Source organism: Zalophus californianus, chromosome 9 (genome assembly GCF_009762305.2).
Source record: "Zalophus californianus isolate mZalCal1 chromosome 9, mZalCal1.pri.v2, whole genome shotgun sequence".
Taxonomy (NCBI): Eukaryota; Metazoa; Chordata; class Mammalia; order Carnivora; family Otariidae; genus Zalophus; species Zalophus californianus.
The window spans coordinates 41,262,232-41,287,757 of NC_045603.1; the positions used below are offsets into that span (position 1 = coordinate 41,262,232).

General features: G+C 43.2%; 2 protein-coding genes across 4 annotated transcripts; one reads left to right on the forward strand and one right to left on the reverse strand.

Annotated features, from left to right (window-relative positions):
* Nucleotides 1-2,233: 2,233 nt before the first annotated feature.
* Nucleotides 2,234-7,363, reverse strand: LOC113922395 (basic proline-rich protein-like). The gene is made up of 3 exons (XM_027594296.1): nt 7,200-7,363; nt 3,197-3,459; nt 2,234-2,939 (listed from the first exon to the last, which is right to left on the reverse strand). The coding sequence occupies exons 1-3, from the start codon at nt 7,361-7,363 to the stop codon at nt 2,512-2,514; spliced, it is 855 nt and encodes a 284-aa protein (XP_027450097.1). The 3' UTR covers nt 2,234-2,511.
* Nucleotides 2,760-21,303, forward strand: CSRP2 (cysteine and glycine rich protein 2). Of its 3 annotated transcripts, XM_027592410.2 has the most exons (7): nt 2,760-2,897; nt 12,873-12,985; nt 15,434-15,517; nt 15,630-15,798; nt 18,958-19,087; nt 19,772-19,865; nt 20,993-21,303. In XM_027592410.2, the coding sequence occupies exons 2-7, from the start codon at nt 12,874-12,876 to the stop codon at nt 21,067-21,069; spliced, it is 666 nt and encodes a 221-aa protein (XP_027448211.1). In that variant the 5' UTR covers nt 2,760-2,897; nt 12,873; the 3' UTR covers nt 21,070-21,303. The 3 variants fall into 3 exon arrangements, with proteins under 3 accessions (XP_027448211.1, XP_027448212.1, XP_027448213.1); XM_027592411.2 differs by lacking the exon at nt 15,434-15,517 and having other exon boundaries at nt 2,765-2,897; XM_027592412.2 differs by lacking the exon at nt 2,760-2,897 and having other exon boundaries at nt 12,897-12,985; nt 15,352-15,517.
* The last annotated feature ends 4,223 nt before the right edge of the window (nt 21,304-25,526 follow it).

A 25,526-nucleotide genomic window follows, 5' to 3' on the forward strand; every position in this document is an offset into this window, starting at 1 on the left:
CTTCTTTTTATTATTATTATTATTATCCATTAAGCATGTAGATTAGCAAAGTGAGAATTTATATTTTCCTTTATTTCACATATACTAAAAAATTCCTCTTCACTGTAGCCTAGCTGGCTTCTGGGAAGGAATCCTTGTCCTAAAATAAAACAAAGAGGCTCTATGTTTATATTCACACTCATCTGGTTCAGAGTTTTGTTAAGAAAAAGTAGCATGAAATAAAAATAATAAAAATATTTGAAAAATCTGAACTTGAGCACAAGGTCATGAAGAAAAGCAACCTTGGTTCAACTTGCCTTAGGACAGTGACCTTGATGAAGAACTTTCATTTGAAATTGTTTAATGGGTTCCAGAGAATGAGAGAGCTGTTACAAGTATAATGTGCATTTCTTGGGAAAAAGAAACCTCCTGCTGGACACATTTAACCTTTAATTTTGCCTCTTATAAGACTGAAGGGGTCACACAGACTAGAACCATATGGAATTCAGAAGGGCTTATTCTTCTCCCACTAGCTCTTCCCTAGGCACACAATTTACTTTCTATTGCGGGCTCTTAATTATTTTGGAAACAATACCTTCCTACTACCAAACCTTTCAGTAGACAACATAAGACGAATGCTCAGCAAAACACAGTTTCTATTTCTTTCTCAAAGCAGAAAAGGACATCAAGATAGCTTTGCTTAACATAACAACCTACATTTATTGAGAATTTACCATGAGCCAGACACAGCATTGTACACACATAATCTGATTTAATCCTCCAAACAATCCTATGAGTTGTGTAGTATCATCATCTCACAGATAAAGAAAAAAGATGTGAAGAAGTCAAGTATTAGGCGAAGCTCCCAGAGCTACTAGGTGGCAGGGCTGTATGTTGAAACCACATCAGTTTGTTTCCAAAGCTCATACTCTTTCTTTTGGCACCATTCTCTCTAATCATCTGAAATAATTTCTTAATATTTACAAGGAAAAGAGTCAACAGTTTAAAGAAATGTCTAAAGGGAAATAAAATACTTGTTAAAATGTTGATAATTAAACACAAATACAGATTTATTCAAAATCAAATGTTGTACTTTATCCCCAGACTCACTGTAAAATACGCTGAGACAAATACATACAGGATCAGAGAGCAGAAATACTTCTAGGTTAGAAGTAAGCCCAACTTCAAAGGATAGAATGAGGCTGTAAAATTTAGGGACAACATGAGCCTCAGAAAGTAAACAGGTCAGGTCCTGGAGACATCAAGAAGAACCCAAGGGTAGGGGAGAATGGACCAATGGTTTGCTGAAAATCAGCACAGCAGTGACATGCACAGAGTTTCATTCAGTAGAAACACTACAGAAACCTGTGCAAGAAAAAATAAGTATTGTAAGCAACAGAGCTAGAGTGAATGTAGAATCTGAGAACAGAACCGTCCCGTCAGCCCCAGGAGTCATGTCACTTTTACATTAGCTGATATCATGAAGATATGGATTGCCCATATTTAGAAAAGCTCACAGCAGGCAGGAATACTTCCAGACTCCTGCCACAATATCAGGACATGTCAGTCACCACTATGTGTTTTTGCACAGTACTTGGTGGACAGAGACTATAAGGCTGCTATTCTAATGAGTTTATCCTGGATTAGCCCCAGCATAGTATCAGTGATGCAAGTTGTCCTGCAGATGTGGTTCTGAACCGATGCCCTCGGCCCTCTCCCCACGAGGGCATCTGGCAAAGTCAAATTTTGTTTTTGATGATTACAAAGTGGAGGGAAGGGTAATATTGGCATCTGGTGGGGGGAGGCCCCCACTACAACGAATTACCCAGCCCAAAATGTCAGGTGTCCAGGCTGAGAAGCTCTGCATTTGTGGTTGGAGGAATAGTTTCAGTAACAGCCTTTTTCCAGCTCCCCATTCTCCCATGTATCAATTCTTAGGGATCGTGGCTTCTGGCACAAAGGTCATCAGTAGGCCTAGAAAGTGAACCAGATAGAGCCGGCATTGTTCTTCTTTTCATCTAAAACAATAAATCATCCTGCAGCTCAGGTATGAGGTCCCCTGCGTGGTCACTGACATCCTTGGACCCTTCGGTGCCCTGGTTTCTTCTGGCTGGGTTTAGGTTTCTTCCCCCCTAAGCAGCGTGTGCCCTCGCGGTGGGAAAAGCAAAACACTTGGGGAATGAGGCGTTTTCGTAACGTCATTTATTTAGTCTAGATGAGATATTTTGCTCTTTAAGAACAGGAAGGTTGCGGATTCCCAGAAGCTGGAAATGGGAGCAGAGACTATTTGTCCACGGGGGAAGTTAATCACGTTGAGTTTACTTATAAGGATAAGGCAAGGGAGAGGGTGGCGGAAAGCCCCGATTTGGCCGATTCTCTACTTGTGGCAGCCTCCTCGACCTTGGACTGTTCCCTCCTGAAGGAGAACTGGCGCCCGCGGTGGGAAGGGTACGTTTCAGGGCGGCGGGGGCTATTCCCCGACTGGACAGTCTCCGGGCTCGGTCTTTCTGTAGGTTAAGGAAGTCTCCTTTTTCAACTGCTAATCACTTCTGGAAACTGCCGGGTCCCGTGGGGAGGGAGGAGGGGTAGGGCCGGCGGGGGGGGGGGGGCCTCGGGACGTGGGAAGATGCCAGGCGGGCGGGAAACAGCAGGAAGAGGCGGGATTCTGCCCTTTGTCTCTCGGTCCCTAGCCCGAAGCTGAGCCGAGAGCAGCCCCGGCTCCAGACGCCCCCAGCCCTCCTGAGCGGGTCCAGGAATCCGCCGGGCGGGGCGGGGGCGGGGCTCACAAGCCACGCCCACCAGGGAGTCTTTAAAAGGTGCGGGCGCTCGCTTCGTCGCTGTTCCCGGACTGCCAGCGGGCTCTTTCTGGTCTGGCTCTGCTATCTCTGCCGGCGGTGCGTGGTCTGCCTCCGACTCGAGTGAGTAGTGGCGAGGGTGGGAGGTTAGGGGGGCGCCTCCGCCTACCCAAGGGGAGGGAGGTTCCACAGTCTCCCGGGGTCCTCAGGACGTCCTGCTGGCGGTCCCCCATCTCCTCTGACATCCCCTTCCCAATCTCCACTTGCCCCCCCCATCCTCCTCACTCCTGCGCCCCGGTCCCCCCAGCCCCCCTCCACACACCTGTCCGGCTCCCCACAGCCGCCCCGGCCCTGTCCTCGGATCCCGAGCCCTTAGGGCAGATAAATACTCGCGCGTGACCTCCCTACGGGTTGCTCCATACCGGTTTCTCTGGGAGAGAGGCGGGGCCGAGAGTTTCGCGTTGCTGCTAATCCGCTTTTTAGTAGTTTGGGGCCCCCTCCTCCAGCAGCCGGTTCTCCCTCCGCGAAGGGGAGGGCGGGATCAGAGTCTCGGGGTCTCCTCTGCCCGGAGTGTGCTGCTCCGAGGGCGACCTTACCAGGGGCTGGTTGGGAGTCCTGGGAGTGAGGTGGGGGCTTCCATAGCCTGCTGAGCCCAGAATCCTTCCCCTGCTGCGGTACAGAGCTTCTGGCATCCCCATTGTTTGGTGGTCACTGCCCACCAAGCGCTGAACCTTAAATGTTGAAGAACAGCAGTGAAACATCAGGTCGATCACGCCCAGCTTTTTCCGGAACTTTCTACTATTCAGGTACAAACAGGAAAGCCAGAATGCTTGGTTGTGAAATTCTGCAACAGGTCCTGAAAATCACATCCTGAGTTCCAAAGCTCCACGTAGGCAGCCCCTGGGGGGAGGGGGTTTCTAAGCGGGGAGACACTCAACCTTCCTCCCCCTTCCCCAAGCCCGGACGTTTGTTGAAAGATATTTGTTTAAATAGTTACCCAAAATGTTTTACCTGTTTTATTTGCAGGCTTCAGGCTAAGCACATTTTCACTTTATATGTGCTTTCAATACAGAAAATCTTGTAATTTGGGGTAGAGGTTTTTTAACTCAGGCAGTAAAAGCGGTCTCTTTAGTCCTTTTCTAATTAACCTGTTTTCAAGCTCTACTTATGAAATGCCAAGAATTCAAATAGGACAACCACAAATTTGGCTATAATTTGACTCAAATTTTTCAGGAAAGAGATGAGTGAGATGGGATTCTAAAAATGAATCACGTAATTTCAAAACTGCCTACCAAACCATAACTGATTGATGAAGTCCACCCTGGTCCACCCTCACTATCTGTGGTCATTGTTCTCTCAGGTGGACTGCTGCTAGTACTTGATCAGTATTTCTCAGTGTTCTTTCTACTCAGGATTCTAGTTTTCTTTACTCTTTTAGAGTGAGATTACAAGAGGCAGGATCTGCATCTCATCAGTCTTTGAGACTCACAGTACTTGCCTGGGTGCCTTAAACACAGTTGGACCAGAGCCAGTATTGGTTAATTGAATGAAGAAAGGAAGGAATAAGGTTGCAATTGTGGGGGACAAATATTTCATTGGACTCAGGCAATAGATAACATTAGCAGATTTGATCTAAGGTTTTGATTATAAATTTTTAACGAATTCCTTCAAATGTATTCAAATAATGATTGATACAAATACTGATATGCTAACTACTGTGATAAAGGCAATACTCACTGGAGGTCTGATGAAATTGCCAAATAACTTGGATTTGGGGGAATTTGTATTTTCTACTAAAAACAATTTTATACTACACACAATTTAATACAATAAAATACAATTTCATACTAAAACAGCAAGAATGTTGACATAACATAGAGGGAACGGCAATAAATGAGGAGCTTTAGAAGCCTAGCTCCAGCCTTAACATTGCCACTACATGGCCATGGAAATGAGGGCCTCTGATTTTGCTTCTCTGCCAAGAATGAGGTAAATCAAATGAGCTGTGGAAAGCCAGCCTCCTAGGGGGTTGGTGTCATGGCTTGGTGAAAAGGGCAGGACTGACCAGTTCCCCCAGTCTCTTGCAGCTCCAGCACCCATTGGTTTGATGACCTTGGGCAAGTTACTTTACTCTCTGGCCTCTGTTACCTCATCTCATAAAATGGATGTAATAGCATGTACACCAGGGTTGTCATAAGGCATATTGATCTTGATCCTTGAACAAAGCCCAGCTCAGCCAGGGAGAGATTCCTTGTCATTAGACACTATTATGAACTTTGTTGACTATATGGGGAAATGGCTCTCAGTGAAAGCCTGAACTGAACAGTATCTACTGGCCTTGCCTGGGGAGCAGGTTTCTTCCCTTTGCAGATATTCACAGGTTTCCTCCAGGCACTGTGTCATTTCCAGGGCTGGTATATGCATGGCAGCCCTGGGGTTCTGTTGGGTGGGGATCTCTAGACTCCCTTGGGGCCTTGATTACCCAGGATGGTGATACTTAACTGTTTTTGTGTGGTGAACCCTTCTGGCCATCCAGTGAAATGTCTGAACCCTTTCTCAAAATGTTTTTAAGTGCATAAAATAAAGTCCATGGTACCAAGTTCACCAGTTCCAATTATTCCAAGGAAACCGTGGTCCCACTTTAAGAACCCTGACTTGGAGTTTTCTCAGACTAGATTGTGGAGGAACCTGGCACAAGTTTTGATTGTTAAAAAAATTTTAAGTTTTGGTGTAAGTCAAGGGGAAGAACCAATAGAATTACACTGTGAATGATTTGCAGAGGATATCAGGTTCCTTGCCTTTCTGTTTACTATCTCGTTGTGCCAACGGTACTACTAATTGTCCTTCACTAATAAAAAGACGACAGATGCCAGGTAATAAATACATTAGGGCCAAACAGCTTCCCAGCTCACTATAGGAAAGAAGGTTTCATGGTGACTTCACAGTACTTCTGCAAGAGAAAATTGAAGAGAGAATTGGATCCTCACATAGCACAGGAAATGCCCAATTTAAAAAGAACCTGTGCCAGAGCCAGAGAAGTCAGTACTAGATTTGTGTTGCCAACAGTGGTTTACTTTTAGCAAAACAGCAATGAAACAAACTCTATAGCTTATTTGAATTTTATTGGTGTTGATTTTTAAATTGAATTGGTAATTTTGTTTTGGTTTCACAGTTACGAGCCACTCGATGTCTCTATACCTCGGCTTCTCCACCCATAAAATGGGTGTAATGATAATGTCTCCTTTCATTGTGATAAAGGTTAAATGTTAGTATAAGTAAACTACTTAATATAAGTAACACATATAGTAAGCTTTATATAAGTATTTGTAATTATTATTACCATGTGGCAAGCAGTATTCTAAATGCTTTCCATATATTGTTTAATCTCAGAACTAGTTTATGATATAAATAAGCATTATCTCCATTTTTAAAATGATAAAACTAGCAGATCAAATAACCAACATCAGATCATTTGGCAAATAAACAGTAGTCTTGGCATATAAAATCTCAGTCTGACTCCATGTAAAAATCACACAAACGTTAAATTGTTTGAATAATTAAAAATCCTGCAGTTCGTACAGATTGTGGATTGCTATGGCAGGTGCTGGGGGTCATGGTGAACACATTTTTAGCCTAGTTGCACTCTAATTGCGATGTGATTTGGCAAGTAGTATCCAAATCTGTGTCAAGGATTTTGCTGTACCCCATGTTGAAGACAAAAGTAGAAACAGGATAGAGAATTAGTAATTAATGGTGAGGCTGAGGTGAACACAGGAGAACTTACTGGAGAGAAGGAGGGATTCCTCTGTAGTGAGGATAGACTTAGGGAGGCAGAGAGGAGGGGTAGAGAGCTTTTTGGTTGAGAGTAGCAGTTTGGGTGTGAGACAGGCCCATAGAAGACACTCACTCACTGGTAGCTGGATCCATGAAGACTGGTCAGAGAGGAAGGCATTCCTGTGTACAACAAATTCGGTAACTCAAGGACTGATTGATCATTCTCAGGTGATCGGAGATGGTCTCAACCCTTCCATCAGATATGGGAGTTTGGGGGACACCTTGTGGTTCTGGAGTCAGACAGGAGTGAGTGGAGCCCAGATCTGCATGTCTAGAGGTCAGTGACCTCAGTAGGTCACCTAACGCCTGAACTTCTGGTAGCCAGATTCAGGCCCCACAGTGCTGCTGAAGGAAAAGGAAGCCGGGGTTTGTGGAGTACCGGCTCTCTGCCAGGTACCTCAAATGTTATCTTATTGAATCCTCCAACCACCCAATGAGAGACCGTTGTCATCTGTTTCCAAGGTATAGCGAGGATGTTGAGGTTAAGGAACTTGGCCAAGATCACAGAGCTGCTGACTGACTTTCAACCTTATACCTAAGTTCCATGCTCTTTCCCTTACACCAGGAATGTCTTAAATCTGGCACACACACCGCAGCTTCCATGGCAGACATTCGTAATCATAGCCATCTTTAATGCGGCATCTTGACGGAACTTCAGAATTTTTTCGAACGTAGTTCCAGGAGCCCACTATCAGTAAATCTACAAGATGAACCGGTTTCTGCCATCCCTGTACAAGTAGACTCTGCAGACGCATGTAGAATCCCTTTCTACATGCCTCTATGTCATAGGTTCTGTGGTAGTGCCATTATTTGTTTCCATCGTTCTGCCACCAAAGCAGAACTCCCGGAGGAACTGGCCCCCTTCCTTATAACCAACCATTTCAGCCTCAGTTCCTAACCCAGGAAATGGCTTATGAAATGCTGGATGAATACACTTATGTGAAATCTTCAGACAGGAAAGCATTGTACAGTGTTTCTTAGCTGCCCCTACCCTAGAAGAATTACTTGCAATACAGAAAAGAAGTTAGGATTTAGCTGGATGAGGGAGGGCAGAAAGTCAGTTGCCCTGATGGGGAGGGATTTAGAAGTATCATGAAGGAATGGCTCTATGAGATGAGTGGGAGATGAGGATTGATAACAAAACATTTTACCTTGAGTATATCATTATACATTGAGGGCCTCCTATAAGCATGTTTTCATCTCATTCTCTCAGTAAGTCTATAAGAAAGGCACATTATCCTCATTTTACATGTGAAGGAAATGAGATTGTGTTGACTCCAAAATCCATGCTCTGAATTCACCCTTAGGCTGAGCTGTCTTGAAGATTTGGCTTTGATAGAAGGAGCCAAATGGAACATGGAGCTGATCACTAAGACACGAAGTCTAGCCTTGGTTCAGTGGTATTCACTTAGATATGGGAAGTAGACTAACCAGATAGTTTGGTTAAGTAGAAGGAAACATTTTTAGAATGGGCATTGAGTAAAGCTTAATTTCCAATTAACTACAACTCTCAAACTCTGTTAAAAATCATTGTAATTGGGACAATCCTACTAACTTACATATTCTTTCACTAGTGACCCCTCTGGATGTGTCTCAAGATGAAACTGGTTTATAATAAATCCCCCTTTTGGGAAATTGGATTCTAGCCAGGATCTAGGGTAATAACAAAACCCTGTATGTAGTAATAAAATGTCAAAGCTTCTGGAAGTATTTAGAATCTGGGTTTATAGACAATTCACTCCAAACCTCTAATATCCGAGCAAAAAACTTACACTGCAAGTGGCGACATGTAGACTCTAGACTCATGGATTCAAGACACTTAGATTCTAAAATAAGATGCTAAATGCAGAACAGGTGGTGTGAGAATGATCCATGTGGTCACTCTGCAGCTTTTGTTGATTATCTAGAGAATGAGGTAACTTTACCACAAGGTGACTCAGATTTAGACGATAGTAATTTTCTCCTAGGGATAAGTCTTAGGAAATTTTGAGTGGTGTCTTTGCCTGGGGAGAAGCAGCAAAGAGAAACTGCATGTAGGTGTTCAGATGTAAACCAAGCTTTTTAGTCTAACACAGCGGATAAATCCTAGTGTTAGAACTTTCACACACTGAAAAAGAACAGACGGAGAAACAGAATAAGCCTGTGTTTGGCCTCTTTTGCGTGGTATGTGCAAAGTGAGATTTCATTTCTCCTCTCACCATTCTGTAAATTAATGCATAGGACTGGGGAAAGGCATGCAGCCCAGATTGCTCAGTGCAAATCCAGTTTGCCGTGATTAACGTCAGCCCTCGTGGAGTGGTGCAGCCAAAGGCCTATAGGAACCCCAAAGCTTTAGAATTTGGTTCTATGCATAGCCATGCCAAGAGTGACAGAAATGGAAGATCATCACACTTCCTCCATTGGGGTTCACCCTAAAAGTGTAAATTTGAACTTCATTTCTTCGGTACCACAAATGGAACTGTCATCACTCTTGCAGTGTTTGAATGTTCCCAAAGAAGGTATATCAGCTAAGTTTTCTCTTCACCGTGTTTGGCTCTGACCTATGCTCTTCTCTAGCGGGCTTCCTTACTGGAGTACTTACAGCAGGATGGACACTGTGAGAGGCCCCTTCCGTTTTCAAGCTCACAGTTACTGGGTGTCTGCCAAAACATTTGCTCACCTTCTTATATCTTCACAATATCTCCATTGGGTAGAGAGAGCTACCTTTCCCTATTTTACAGATGAGAAAACTAAGCCCAAGTTTGCAGAACCATTTTAACAGTGATATTAACCCAGATATACCCAAACCAACCTTCCTCCCTCCCTTCCTCCCTCCCTTCTTTCCAGGCTGAAATATTTCAGACACACAAAATAGAGAATCCTATGAGGAACACCCAACTACTCAGTATCCAACATAAAAAAGAGAGCATAACTGCAGCTGAAGCTTTGTGAGGATGCTCTTTCTATTATACCGTTTGCTTGGACCACAGAGAGGGGTATGCAGAAATCCTTACGAAAGCCTTGAAACTGGATGGAACTTTTAAAATGTTAATGACTTGGAAATTTTACTTAGAATCCAAAAATGTGACAAAGAGAAGTAGACCAGTGCTACCTTTGTCTTGATCAGCGTAAGATCGGACTGAGAACTGTACAGACAGGTTGAAAAAGGGGGAATTCTTTAAAACAATTCAATAAAACAAAACAATAAAACACAAGTTATCTTGACATGTGCCAAGTACTCTGGGAGATGGTATGGGGAAGACAGAGATGTGGCCCCCACCCTAGAGGGGAAAAGACTTTTAACATAGAAGGCTGAATGTTGTAGCACTTTGATGGGTATTTCCTGAAAAGTGACTCATTTGGCTGGTGTGGCATGGGCAGTAGAAATCAGACTTGACTTATAAGAAATGAATTCAAGTAACTGAATTACATAAAATTACATGAAAAATCCTTTTTTAAAATCCCTTTTTAAAAATCCAAGCTGCTTTTTAATAGAGAATAACATAAAGTGATGAGTTTGTTTTTGAAAAATGTGCTTTTAAATGCTATTCAAAGATAACCCAAGAGGGCATTAGTCTTGATGGAAATCTGGTTCCTTACTGGTAATAGCACCAAAGTAAATATGTGTGAAAATGTAAAATACACGTTGGTAATAACTAGTACACTTTCTCATATGATGAGAAATGCCTTGACAATCACAAAGTATTTCCAAAGCCAGCCGGGCTGTTGATGCTTGGGATCCAATTTTAAGTAACTGTAAGGTCATTACCTACAGGCCTGGATTTGGTTTTAGGTTTCTTCTGGAATCACGAGGGTACTGCCAGCAGATGTCTGTGGCCTCTATGAGCATTCCAGAACTCTGGTAACTTTGGAGCCGTGGGGCAAAGTCCATGTTACTAAATGCACTCCAGACTCCAGCCAGTGGAGGGCCTTTGGAGCCAGGGCTTTGTGGCTGAGGTTCTACAGTCAAGCTCAAATTTCACTGTGGAGTTAAACAATGGAGCACCTGTCTCTAGGGAAGGGAATAACAGATTTATGCAACTACCTAAAGGAAAGCTTGCAGATCTCTTCCCTTGTTGCTAGTTATTCATCCTCTATGGATGCCTTCACAGTAGCTGATGACGTTGGTGGACCCCTGGAATTACCTTGGTCCTGTCTGAATAAGAAGGAGGCGTTTTGCAAGCTGAGGCCAACAGTTTAGTGATAACTAGTCCTATCGGTCAAGTCTCTTTGTATGTGTTTGTTTCAAGGAAGAGGAGCTCCACCTCCACATGACTCGAAAAGGCAATTTATTGGCTCCCATAGCGCCTAGGATAAGACAAGATGCAGCTGAAAAGTGTCTAAGCCTACTCTCTCCATCTCTTTTCTTCTGTGCTGGCTTCATCCGTAGGTTCTTTTCTTACAATGGCTAGACAGCTGCTAGCATCTCCACCCCTGCATCCACACAGACCTAAACCAAAGCCCCCAGGCTTAACTTTCCCTGACCTGCCTTAGGGTCATGTGACCATTCGCACATCAATCACTGTGATGGGGATTGGGGGCCCACAGTGACCTAATTGCCATGACCAAGTCACATGCCCAGCCCTGGAGTTGAGGGTAGAGTCAATACCCTTTAAACAAGTGTTTCTCAAACTATCTGGTAGAGGACCATTTTTTGTTTTGTTTTAATTTCCAAGTGCACATTGATTCTCTGATTCTATGCTGTTCAACAAGATGAGTCCACTGATCATGCTCTTGATTGTTGGGGCATAAAATTGTTTAAAGTTTCTAAATTCCCACCTGAATTTCATCTTGAATTGGTACCAGGCGTGGTGGACCATCACAAGGAGACCACATTTAATAAAGACTGCTGTGAAGCGTATGGACCTAGAAAGAGATGCTTGCTTCCCCAGAGAAAGTCTGGGGGAAGGTGTGATCAGAAGAAGGTCAAGAGAATGCCGTACGTCCAGAAATGTGCCCAACACAATGACTGATTCTGTACGACTTGCTTTTAGAAAGCCCTCATCACAGTGTTCAGGGAGTCATTGGGTTCTGGATCATTTAAATGCTATAGGATGGGCAGGAGGATGGGAATTTACCACCTTCCTTTTTAAGGACTGAAGATTCTTCAATGGATTGTGAAGCAGCCCTCCTTTTCCCTTATTTAGCTAGCCACGGCCGAGTTAGGAAGGAGGTCTCTCTTTCTCATCCAGCTATGTCCCGGAGAGGCATGCATCTCATCCAAGGACACTTCACCACCAAGGGCTGCAAATACCACTCATAAGAGAAGTCTGAAAATGATGGTGCGGAAGAAAGTGTGTTTAGATACCTCTCAGGGCAGGGCAGACAAAACACACCGTCCTTGAAGGACAACTCTGGACTGCAGAGACAGCTGACTGTGCACATGGCCATGCCGAAGTAGGCATTTTAAACGGCTCCCAGGTCGTTGAGGAGGGAGATTAGAACACGTTGGCCCTACATCCTAGCAAGATAGCAGGATTTCAACTTGGAGCTGTCCCACAGAGGCAGGTCACGGTGCTCAGACAGCCTCGCCAGACCCTTCACGTTGCCGAGGAGGGAATTGGTAGCGCCTTCTGTACCGACTGGCAGGCCTATCAAAGGGGGTTCAACAACTCCTGGCTGGGCTGGGGGCCTGGGGATTAGTGAAGCAGGAACCTAAATCGTAGCCATCTGGAGGGCTGTCTGTTGTGGTTACAGCAAGGCTCCATGCATGCGGCTGTAGAGTCACAGACCCAACTGTTGATGCCGTAATCTTGCATGACTCCAGCGGACCAACAGAAGACTAGTTCTTGCAGAGCAACTCGACACTTTCTTCCTCCCTCGAAAGTGTCACAGCTTGTGTATGGTATATGTTAAGAATCTGCTGGTGTTACAGTGAGTTAAAGAGGCAATGAAAACCTCTCCCCCAAGTGTGTATTCTTCAGCGGAGTTTTCCGAACCCATCATTAAGATGGGGGTGCGGGGTGGGGGCGACGCCAGTGTTCTCTTCCCACTCCTACTCTCCTTTCTTAGCTCCCGGGACGCTGGTGGCCTCGTCTGGGTTGTGCCCGGCAACCTGTACCATTCTGACGCAGCTCCTTTGTCCTGCGGGCAAGCGCTTGTGCCCACGAGCCAGAGTTCGCTAATGGAGCTGCAGTTAGAGGAGGCGGTCCTGGAGGAACGCGGGCCTCTCCAGAGGTGGTCCGAGCAGTGCCTAAAGAAACAGAATCTGCTGCTGCACCCTGGAAGCGTGGCAGGCGTCTCGTAGGGTGCAGGGACATTCTCACGAATCCTTTATTCCTTCAGAATGCCCGTCTGGGGAGGTGGCAACAAGTGCGGGGCCTGTGGGAGGACCGTGTACCACGCAGAGGAGGTGCAGTGTGACGGGAGAAGCTTCCACCGCTGCTGCTTTCTGTGCAGTAAGTAGCTCCCGGTGCTTGACCTCTCACTGGACGCATGTGTAACATGACTCCATTTACCTATTTAACCAGACACTGTAGTGATGTTAACGAAGATCATGTTAGAAGCGCTGGCGGGTTTTGCCTGTCTGTCCCAGACAGCGTGAAGGCTCTGCATGGCAGCACGGACGGCGGGGGTGACCGGCCCCATGAGGCCTTGCCGTGTCCCCATCGCTCCTAGCCTCCACTGGGCCCTCACTGGATTTTACTTGTTCTCCCTTCTGTCTCCCCTGCTTTGCGAAGAGCTCAGTGTTGATTTTAGCCTGGCGCTCGGCCCGGCTTCTGGCACAGGGTAAGGGCTGGGCTCTGATTTCTGAGTCAGCAGGTCGCTCCTCATCACCGCCCCCCCCCACCCCAGCTTTCTCCTCCTGGCAGGGCCCCTTCTCTTTGAAACCTCCTCACTTGTTTCCTGGCACACCAGGACTCATTGAAATCAAATGTCTAGAAGTGAAATTCCCATCTTCTCTGATAGTGAAAATTCAGAGTTATTTCTGGTTATTGATATCCTTCCTAATTGAGGGAAGGGAACATAGGGTATGAAAATCCCATCAAGGCAAGTTGGGAATTACTGTTTCTAGATGGGAAATTATCAGCGTCTGATAGAACAGAAAGGAGGGCATGAAGCACATGCCTGTTTGCTGACAGTAAGACACAGAAGGAGACACAGGCCCCCTCCCCCTGCATGCCCCCTCTAGTGACAACTAAGCCTTCAGTTGCAGGCAGGAGAGAAGCCGCTTCAGAAAGCTCTTCATTAAGCATCATCTCCTGACTCAAAGGACAAAATTTTCTTTGATGAGCGATTTGTTAATGTAAGGAACCCACCCGTACGTGCAGACGTATCTGTAGTCCTGTACAGTGAGGATTATTGCTAGAAACTGCTTGTATTAAGTGTGGTTAGTTGTCCTCCCTCTAGGCACCAGCATTCAACATGTCGGGACCTTGTTACAGTGTAGCTGTTTTGCAGGCAACTAGAAACAGACAACAGAAAGTCGCAGTTACAAAGGATAAAAATACAACATATGTTTACTGTGTAGGCCCCCATAATAGCTACCATGTCTCAGATCTGGTTTAAGCAGTTCTTCTCTTAGAAGTTACTTTTCTGTTTTTTGGGGTTTTTTTTAGGACTCTATTTTTCAGCAGGTTTGAAACCAAGAGTATGTGAACAAAGAAGAAATACAGATACTTGAGAAATTGTTCTTAGCTTCATCCACCTTAAGCCAGGATAGTCTCTCCACCGCAATAAAGTCACTGTTTACTTAATGTCAACTTCTTTAATGGCGATTTTACTACTACTTCTGAGTATTAGTCTCTGCTAACTAAAGCCTGTTACGGATAGAATTCGGAGCAGTTTGCAAACCTAGGAGAATTTTACTATAGAGAGATGAGGACAGAAGGAAGGAAGGATAGTGACAGTAAAGTTTTCATGAACTTTCTTTGGTTAATAGATATGTGGCCTTTGAAACAGTTTTTGTATTTTTACGTATTCTGTTAAGGGTATTTGTTCTTTAGCAATGTATGCTTTTAGGTGAACGGTGTCTTCCAGCAAATGTATTTCAGTTCTTGAGCCTCAACGGCAGGGTTCCAGAGTAGATGACATCATTCTCTTCTACCAGAGAAGACGGTAGTCTTAACAGAAACTTTGTAATTTTAACTATTTCAGTCGCCTTTCCCTGCCCCTCCCCCCGTCTTTGTCCTTCGTTTCTTCCTCCTTGCATCCCGCCCCCCACCCTTTGAAATAGGAGGGAAACAATCCCCTTGTCTCCTAATCTTGGATCTCCAGCTGCCCAGCTGTGCTACCAGCAAGTTCCCTCATAGTTTCCTTTTTTCGCAAGCTTAAGTGAAGTTTTAGAAAGTGAAATAATGTCTGGGTAAAACATGATGACATTTGGCAGTTTTATGAAGTGGGATACGTGGAAATGTCTTGTGGCAAGAAAACCATCAAGAAAGAATGTGTTCTCTTTGGGGACAGAAGGGAAACACAAATGCAGACTTCAAACCACTTTACGATTTTCAGACATACTCATCACTGCTGGAGAAGCCAGTGGCGAGATGAAAAAATAATGCTTTTTCCCTTCTAGACTCATGATGAAAACTACAATTCTGGATTGAAAGCCGTTTTTATGCCGGGAGTGCTCTTTAGGGGAGGAGGGCTGCAGAGCCAACTCCCACAAGGCACTCAGCCACCCTTTGGTTCTTTGTTAGGTTGTGATTTCGGTGATACTAGGAAGAGGTGGAAAAGATTGTGTTGAGGGTGGGGAGCAACGCGTTAATTGTTCCCTTTGTTCACGTAATTATAGCCATCTCCGAACTTCTCTCCCTCCTCCCAGAGAGGCCAAGCCTATAGAAAAGGTTGAGGCTTCGGGCTGTTACAATTCTGGTCTGTTTCTGAAACAACGATCCTATCCGCAGAGAAGGGCAAATCGTCCTCAGCTGTAGCTGACCCAGTCCAGATGCTGTCCTTGGTGTTTGGGAAACCGCGGAAGAAAAAGGAATGTGAGAGAGCCTATGCCTTTACCATTTGTAGACCATGTGTCAGGGCCACCACTGTTCTAAGGAAAAAGGCATCTCTGGCACGTTTCTAAAGGTCTAACTTACTCCCCCTCAGTGGTTTGCAGGAAAAATTTAGATAGCACAACAGTGGCAATTCATGATGAGGAGATCTACTGCAAATCCTGCTACGGAAAGAAGTATGGGCCCAAAGGTTATGGTTACGGCCAGGGCGCCGGCACGCTCAACATGGACCGGGGTGAGAGGCTGGGCATCAAGCCAGAGAGGTGAGTTAGGACCCTGTTTGTTACCTTCAGAAAAAGAGTCATAACAATTAATGTTGCTTGGTGAACAGGAGTCTGGGACAGAACAGATGTTTAGCTTAAGATAATTGAACACAAAATTATTCCAATTTTCTAGTATAAATGAGTTAACTATTCTTCAAGCTTGAAATGGACAGTTTGGGACCTAACAAAATTCTTATTGATTATTCCAGTGATTTCTAGCCTTCATTTTGTAGCATTCTTCAGTGTATCAAGGAGTCATGTTCTCAAAAGCACATGGTTTACATTTACTTCCATCTCACAGTGTTTTAGAGATCAGATGTCATGAAATCAAATGATACAGAAATGTAGTATCTGAATCATGAGATGCATTTCTCAGGTGCAATTAAACAGTCAATGAAAAGTCCTCAGTCACTCCTTCCATGTAAGAATATTTCACCAAGCAATGACTTTTCTCTTACAAATTTTTACGTAAAAATGGAAATTATTTCCTGTTTTTGTTTGAGAGATCAGTATTAAATTTTAAAAGGTTCCAGTACCAAAATAGCAAAGTGCTAACCCTGTTCAACTTCACTTAGTATTTCATGTGCAGGCTATGTAATTTTTTCATTTTCATAATTTCCTCTTAACTCCTATTTTTGGCCCAATAATTCCCTCATCTGAACTTCAAATTTTTCACATCCATTTTATACTGAAGAGGCCCAAACTGGCGTAATATTCCAGTAAGATGGCCTTTTGTTGGACAAGACGATTCATCTTGCCCTGTGACCTGGCCACTATGCAATATTAACACGTTACCTCATATAATCCTCACAACAACCTGACAAAGTAGGGTTTCCCATCTTACTCAACAAATTGAGACAATGAAAATGAAGCGATCTGCCTATAGTCATATTGCTAGTTAATTGTAGAGCCTGGAAATTAACCTAGTGTAACTCCAAATCTTCGATCTTAAACACGGTGCATTATGGTATGCCTGAAATAATTTGTCTATTGTCTGCTGAACATTTATGTTCCTTTTATAGTCCTTACAGTTAAGTCTGAGTTTAGATATTTTGTCTGTATTTTATAGACAGGACACTAAGGCTCAGGTCACACAGGTAAGTGACACAGCCAGGATTTGACTCCATGTCCATTCGGCTCCCACACCTGTGCTCTTTCCACTGCATCGAGGCCCACCTGTCTGTTCTTTCGTTTTTTCCCACACTCGGAGTTTCTGAGTCATGGTGCCTTGTGTACAAGGGCTGACTCATTCAATGCTGCATGCCATTGTGGGAGCCCAGCTTACCTTGGTCTTTGTTGAAGTTCATTGTTCTTGCTCTGCTCTCCTTTTCCAGCTTGTTAAAATCTATCCTTGTTTTCTAAGGTTTTATTTCAAATCTTTCAAAACACATACATCTATATCCCTTCCCCCAAACGAAACCAAATACATCCATAATCCCAAAAGTCAGTCAGTGAGTGCGGCCATAGTTTTAGAGTCACAAAGACCACCTTCTCCAATAATTGACAAGCCCTCTGTGCTGGCCTGTCGATCTGGGCCCTTGTCTCTTCCCATCGTAGCCTGGCCACATACTAGGGCCAGATGTAGACTTCCCTTTCCAGAAGCCTCTCTTAGTGACTGAATTCTGGGAGTGCCCGTGGTCTGGAGCACCCTGTGGGACATGGTAATGATAACATATGTGGACCATATATCTTCACAGGGATCTCCCGGGGAGACAGCATTGCATGCGCAGGAACATTTCATTGGGGCAGAACTGCTTTTTTTTTCAGTTCAGACTCACCAATTTACTATTTCTCTAGCTGTCCAACAAGTTATGTGATATCTGAGCCCCTATTTCTTCATTTGTCATGAGTTTAAACAATTATCCACACCCTGTGATGTCATTAGCAGGGAGGTGGGAGAGGATCTCCATTAAGTTCTTATTAACATAATGTGTTGGAAATTTTTCCAGGGAAACTCCTAACTCCAAATGTTGGATATCATTGTGAATAGCATTTGAAGATCACTCTTAAAAGAAAGTAAATACAGTTGGTTGTAGAGATTTTTTTAAAAAAATATGCATACGTTAGGGACAATTGGAAACACCCATATTGTGAGTCAGTAATGCACTTGTATTTGTTGCTTAGAATAAAATTTCCAGTGGCCGCAGCAAACATGATTCAAAAAATGTATCTGAAACCCCTCACGTGGATGTGTAGGAAACTGTGAGATGGCCCAAACGTGGATACAGTGGAGATGAACAAATGGAAGACATAGGTGAAGAGTTTGAATACATTGTTTCATGAAAAGGCAGTATTTCTAAATTAACATTTTATTTTAAATATGTATGTAACCTAAACTATGAGGAAAAAAACCCGTTTTTCCAATAGGAAAAATGGGGCACTTGTATCATTTCCCGAGCTGTTGTCCTCTTATCTGCTCAAGATTTGAGGGGTCTTTAAATCTCAGAGCCCAAAACACCGTTCTGCGGAGTAGATACACCTACATATTGAAGGGGGAAAACATTAGAGAAAGCGAGGAAAACAGTTTACCCAGTGACTTGTAAATAAGTGACAAAACTCTATCCAGAGAAAAAGTAAACATCATACAGTAATAGGCAAACTTTCTAAAATATTTTTCCATGAAGAAAGCAGTTTATTCACACTTTCTCCTACTTAAGATATATTAGGAAATTAATCTGTAAATCATGCTTAACTTTCTTGATGACTAAGTCCACTGACCTGTTTGCAGAAACTTTCAACTGCTTAGGTTAACAGTGATTTTTCAAACTCTGGTCAAGTAAAAAAAAACTAGTTGTGATTCGGTAATATGAACGGTACTATGAATATAAGGTAAAAATATGTCCACTGTAGGTTTTTATAAAGCAAAGCGTAATTGTTTAGTGGACAGGCAAGCACTGGGGATTCGATAAATTCTGAGTTTAGACTCAGATACTTAAGTTTGGGGCCTCGTCTGTCTTTTGGGGCAGAAATGAGCCCATAAATAGGTTAAAGTACCAGCTGGCCAGCACATGAGATTCAGTCCTTCTTTCTTTGACCCGTAAAAAGGCCGCCGGCTGTGGGCGGTTGAGCAGTGAAGTCCCCGCTTCCCGCTGCATGTGCCTTGTAGGCTAAAAGGGGCCTTCGGTAAATCTTGCCTAATTTGTTCCCCCTTTCTACAAGTGCTCAACCTCACAGGCCTACAACAAATCCAAACACTTCCAAATTTGCTCAGAAATACGGAGGTGCTGAGAAGTGTTCCAGATGTGGGGATTCTGTGTATGCTGCTGAGAAGATCATCGGAGCTGGAAAGGTACAGTGCTATCTTGAGTTAGTAGCCGTGAATGACTGCTCTCCGCTCCCCTTCCCCCTTGTCCCCTTCCCAGCCCCTTCAGGTACTCTTCATATAAATAAATAAATGCCTTGGATTCACATTTTTCTCAGATTGCCATCTGAATCATTTAACTTTTTGAAGTGATGCCCTTGCTTGACAAATCACATCTATGTCTGAAAGAAACTTGTTTTCCTAAGGGGCACTCCTGAAGGTTGTTACGGTTAACACACTTGGACTCTGTGGGTTATTCCAGGTAGTGGGGAACCAGGGTCAGGGCACCCAACGCTCATTCGTTGTGTGCCTTCGAGAAAGCTACTTAACCACTTCACCTCTTTGAGCTGCAGCTGTTCTCAGCCATCAAAGGGACAGTCTTTAAAGGAGCACGCTGTGCTTGCGGCAAGGTCTGAGACCGCTCTTGGGGAAACAGCCCTTGCGTGGTGGGGCTCCAAGCCCATGTCTTCTGTGAACGAAGTTTGAACTCGGCCCTTTTGCAGGTGACCAGGAATGTAGGTATGGGGAGGTCCAGTTCCAGGCTTTTTGTTGGAGCGGAACCACAGCAGTCAGGAGCTCGCACTGGCTTGATCTTTGTGAGCCACTTGCTGCAGCATCTCAACTGTACTGCAAGGAACCGACCTCTCAGACTTAACTCAGTTTCTCTTCCAGCCCTGGCACAAAAACTGTTTCCGCTGTGCCAAGTGTGGGAAGAGTCTTGAATCCACAACCCTGACTGAGAAAGAAGGTGAAATCTATTGTAAAGGTAAAATGAATTTCTGTTATTACTGTCCATCTGAATATCTCACACTGGTTACTGGTTAAGGAAATGTCACCAGCATTAAAAAGAAAAAAGATACTCTGACAGTGGGGAAAGGTGGGATTGCCACTGGCTATTTGAAAATAGCAGGAGGGGAAGGATGAAGGGGGGGAAATCGGAGGGGGAGACGGACCATGAGAGACTACGGACTGAGAAACAAACTGCGGGTTCTAGAGGGGAGGGGGTGGGGAATGGGTTAGCCTGGTGATGGGGATTAAAGAGGGCACGTTCTGCGTGGAGCACTGGGTGTTATATGCAAACAATGAATCATGGAACACTACATCAAAAACTAATGATGTAATGTATGGTGATTAATATAATAATAAAAAAATAAGAAAATAAAGGCTCTAGAGATGCTTACAAAGAACAGAGGACCACAGAGCAATTTGAGATGATACAATAAAGTTAAGTTCTGGTCATTTCAGATTCCCCAATAAGACAAAAAACCTCACTATAAAGAGTCTTCTTTCAAATTTATGTTTTCAGCAAAGCATATGAATATATGAAGGTAATAGACAAATACGTCACTTGCCCGGCCCGATTTTTATGCTTATAACTCAAGTGGGACCAGGAGCTGAATACTGTGGCATCAGAATGTTTGGACTTGCCTTTGCAGCTCTAAGATATTTACTATATGGCTCATTTTAAAGATTTTATCTGAGAGAGAACACGAGTGAGACAGCACAAGCAGGGCACAGCAGGGGGAGAAGCAGACTCCCCACTGGGCAGGAAGCCCACCGTGGGGCTCAGTCTTAGGACCCTGACGTCATGACCCGAGCCAAAGGCAGCCTCTTTTTTTTTCTTTAAAATTTTTTAGTTATGTTAATCACCATACATTGCATCATTAGTTTTTGATGTAGTGTTCCATGATTCATTGTTTCAAAGGCAGCCTCTTAACCAACTGAGCCACCCAGGCGCCCCTACATCACTCATTTTAGATCTTCAATAGGTTGAACTCTTTTGGGCATGGCAAACTTTTTTTTTTAACTTAGAGGGGTTTGTTGTTTCCTGGGTCTTAAGCAATGCTACCAAAGCTTAATGGTCTTCTACTAATTCTTCCTTTTCTTTTATAGGATGCTATGCAAAGAACTTTGGACCCAAGGGATTTGGCTATGGCCAAGGAGCAGGGGCCCTCGTTCATGCTCAGTAAAGGTGTAAGCCCAGAACCAAGATCACACACTGAGAACCTCTACACCCTCTAGGCACAGATAATCTACCACTAAACTACTGTGAACTTCTGCCAGCACTTAAGTACTGTCTGTTGTCCCGTACGTGGAGAGGCTGGCTGGCTGACTCGTAGGAAGAGAGCACGGTGTCCTTTTGCTTTATTCATCAGCATTTTCAGAATTATTTCTTTTACATTTTAAATAAAACCTTAGCATGATTTGGTGGTTGTCTTTTCAGTTTACCTTTTGGAGAAGCTGCTCTGATTTGTCAGTGGAAAGTCATTTTAGGTCCCTACCTGCACATTAGTGGTTAAATAGAGTCCACCCCATTAAACAGTTGACTTACTAGTTTAATGTCAACATTACGGCTCCTGGAAAAGATCTCTTTTAACCTGGCAAGTATGCCTCAAGAGTGGGGGTTGCTAGGCAACGGGTTCTAGCTCTTCAGAGATGGCATTCAGCAGCATCTCCTGCCTGCCTGCCTGCCTGCCTGCCTGCCCTCCCCACTCTGGCTGGTGGTTACTCCTTTAAAGCATGGCTCCCAGACCACATGCATTAGAATCACCTGGGAGTATTAAAAGGCGGACTCCTAGACCCTACAGAAGCAGACTCTTTAGAAGTGGGGCCATAGAAGCCCTTCTAACAAGCTCCTCAGAAAGGCACAATGCCCCAGGGTGGTAAGCACGCTGTTAAACAAAACACTGAGAAATTCTTTTGATTCGTCTAAACCTAAAGATTATTACAAACAGCTACCTACGGACAACGTCAGAATCTGAGGCTTGGTGTGACTTTTTAGACTCCACTCTGATCTGATAGATGGTAACTTACAAAAGCCTGGAAACTGAAGTGCTTTACTCAAAAATTTCAATACTGCGTAAGTTGCAAAGAATGTTGCACTGTCCTGGCACATTTAGCTGGCTCAGGTAGAAAAGGAGTGTTAAGTATACACAGAGTATTCTTATTATTTCCCCAGAAACTTTTAGTTCTTTATCAAAGACTCAATCCAAACTTTTTATTTTTCAGGGGTATGGTGTGAAATTGGTCTGTAAATGTGTACTGGTAAAACTGAACCAGCATGATCAATGAGCACATATGAGTCTTTCCCAAAGCCTATTTTAACATACTACATTGCTTATTTTGAAAAGCTACAGGGTGTGCTATGTAGGACATTAAAAACATAAGCAGAAACTTAGTGGGAAGAAGTCAATCTTGAGGATGTACTAAGTGAAAATTCATGCATCAGCCTTCAGCACCTCACGTAGGTCTTATAAGGCAAGTTCCACTGTGGTAGAGGGGAAAGCCTTTTAAGAAGACTGGGGAAGTTAATCAGCAATAAATGGAGATAGGCTGAATTGAAGAAGAGTTATGGAGTAACTTCTAATTCTCTATGTGGTAGTTTTAAAATCTGGACATTCCCACCAAAACATGAAGACTACTCCCCAACCAGAATAAAGGCCAACCTTAGTGACTCATTTTTAACTAGCACAATGTGATGGACAAGACTAGGTTAGAAAAGACAGTATAAAGGCCAACCTTAGTGACTCATTTTTAACTAGCACAATATGATGGACAAGACTAGGTTAGAAAAGACAGTACAGCTTTTGCCTGCCTTTTTCCCTTTAGATGCTTACTCTTGGAGCTCAGCCACCATGTTTTGAGGAAGCCCAAACCACACGAAGAGGCTACATGTAGATATTATAGCCATAGCTTTGGCTGAGATCTCTCCCATCAGCTGGTATCAGCTGACATGAGTAAGCAAGCCTTCAGGTTATTCCAGTCCCCAGTTTTTGAACCATCCCAGCCGACACCAAGTGGAACAAAGCATGCTATTCCTATTGAGTTCTGACCAAACTAGAGATTTGTGAATAAAAATACTGTTTTAAGCCACTAAATTTTTGAGTGGTTGATTAGGTAGCTATAGATAACCAAAATGTATATATTAAACTGTTCCCCACACAGAACCAACATTTCCCATACCTACCAAGTTTCCAAAATCAGAGATACACATAGATATCTGAGAGGAAAACACTCTAAATGCCAGGTGCTTAGTCATTTGAGATTTCTACCCAATAAATAATTGAGACATCCACTCATAATTAAAATTATTCTTAAATTGGGAGCCATGACACAACACCTCCAAAACTGTAAAATTAGTTACCAGTGGTTCCAGGAGTGGAAAGGGGAATTTGGCTTTGAGTAGACTGCTCTGGGAGGAATCACTTTCAACATCTGGATGTAAGTCAATAGGGTAGCCCCAAAGTAATCCAAATGTGATATTAAAGTGCTGTATGGAAATATATACTTTTATTTTTAAAACAAGCCATTTGGGATTGTTTTTAGCCTCTTGTGCTGGTTTGGTATATTTGAGGAGGGCTGCTGGCAACTCTAGTTCCAAAAAGTTCTTCAAGATCAGTTAAGTTTAGCAAGTATTGCTATCAATCCATATTGATACACACACACACACACACACACGTCACACTAGCATACTGAAGGCTCTGAGAGCTTGTGGTTGAGAAGTCTGCTTTAACTTGAGAGTCTTACACCAAATTAGTTGTCCAGGGAACCACTAACATCTTAAGTAAGCACTGGGAAATGTTGGTTTGGACCACTCGTTCTCAAACTGTTTAATCTCAGGATGCCTTTACATTCTTAAATTATTGAGGACCCCAAGGAACTTTTGCTTATGACCAATTACATCTACCAATATTTTCCATATTAGAAATTAAAACAAAAATTTAAAAAATATATTCAGACTTCTACTTAAAACAAAGTGAAAACAACACGGGCCAGATTTACCCTCTCACTTGAAACAACCAAAACCACAAGTTGTATGAAAAAAATATGGTTTTCAGGCACTGGACAACAGGCAACAAAGAACAGTTATGGGGAAAATGAGATCAGTCTTAGGATTAGCAAAGCTAACTGCTTTCGGAGTTTCTAGGCTGGAGCTGGAGTGCAGAGAGGGAGAACACAGGTGGGGTTGGAAGGCATTCTGAGTTGAGACTGAGCCAAGTCCAGAGGGACCAAGGCAACTAGGGTTCAAGGGACCGGAGAGAGCTGCACAGAAAACCCCACAAATATGCACACTATGACCCAACCCCACTTTGCAAGTCTTCAGCTGAGTGCTGATAGTACATACATGTAAGTAACTAACCAAGACCAGAGAAAAAACCAACTGAAAGACTTAGAACAAAGACGTGCTCATATGGAGCTGGGAGTAGTACCTGTTCATTCCCACCAGTGAGATGGGGAAACACGATTCATGGGGCTTTAGATGTAACACACAGGTCTTGCTTGCCTCAACAATGGGGAATCATTAACCCAAACTGAACACTGCTCTGATCCTACCTAACAAATCTTGCTTAGCAATAAAACCTGAAAGGATTGAAGCTTCTAAATAACTCCAACCCAGAACAAAGTTCAGCACTTTTTGTACGAATATAAAAATATCCAGCACCCAGTTCATAGTGTCTGGAATCCAATCAAAAATTACTAGTCATGCCAAGAAGCAAGCAAATACGATCCATAATAATGAAGAAAAATCAAAACCAACCTAACCTGACCTAGATGTGAAATTGGTAGGTAAGGATATTAAAAGTTAATTTTAAGTATACTCCGTATCCCCAAAAAAGTAGAGATACAGAAGATATAAAAAATGATCTAAATCAAACACTGTAGGTGAAAACATTATATAATGTCAGAGATGAAAAATACACTGAATGGTATTGACAAAAGACTATACAATATAAGTGAAAAAGTTTAAGTGAACTTAAAGACATAAAAATGATCCAAAGTAAACACTAGGACAAAAGAATTTAAAAGATGAATTGATCAGTGAGCTGTAGGACAATCCCAAGTGGCCTAATATGTGTGTAACTGGAGTTTCCTGAAAAGCAGGGGTGGGGGGAGGAAAAATATTTGAAGATATAATGACTGAAAATTTTCCAAATTTGATGAAAAACTGTAAACCTACAGATCCAAGCAGCACCAGCAGCAATGAGGCTTTCTGATGCTTTGAATGGAAACAGTTCCTCCTCCTGAGTACTAGAAATACTGCTGTCTATTAAAAAGTATTTTTCAACCCAAATGTATGTCTGATGATAGATATTCTTGTAAAATTTATCTGAGTAAAAAATTCATACTCCAAAGGCAAAAAGTTTACTAAAAGGCACATCTGGTTTCCTGGAGTTTGTGACCTAGCTGACCTAGATCAAGGAACATTTTGAATATTCTACTTAGAATTACAGACTTTTCTATTTTATACATCACATAAAGATATTTAATATAAGTAACTCTTATACCAACAACTTTATGGAACTGAAGATTTACTTTTTGATAAGAAGCTAAGACTTCTTGTCCTGATATATATCACTTGTTTCCAGTTATCTCTATATACCCTTAGAACCAGATATCCTTATCATAGGTACAATCTACCAAACTG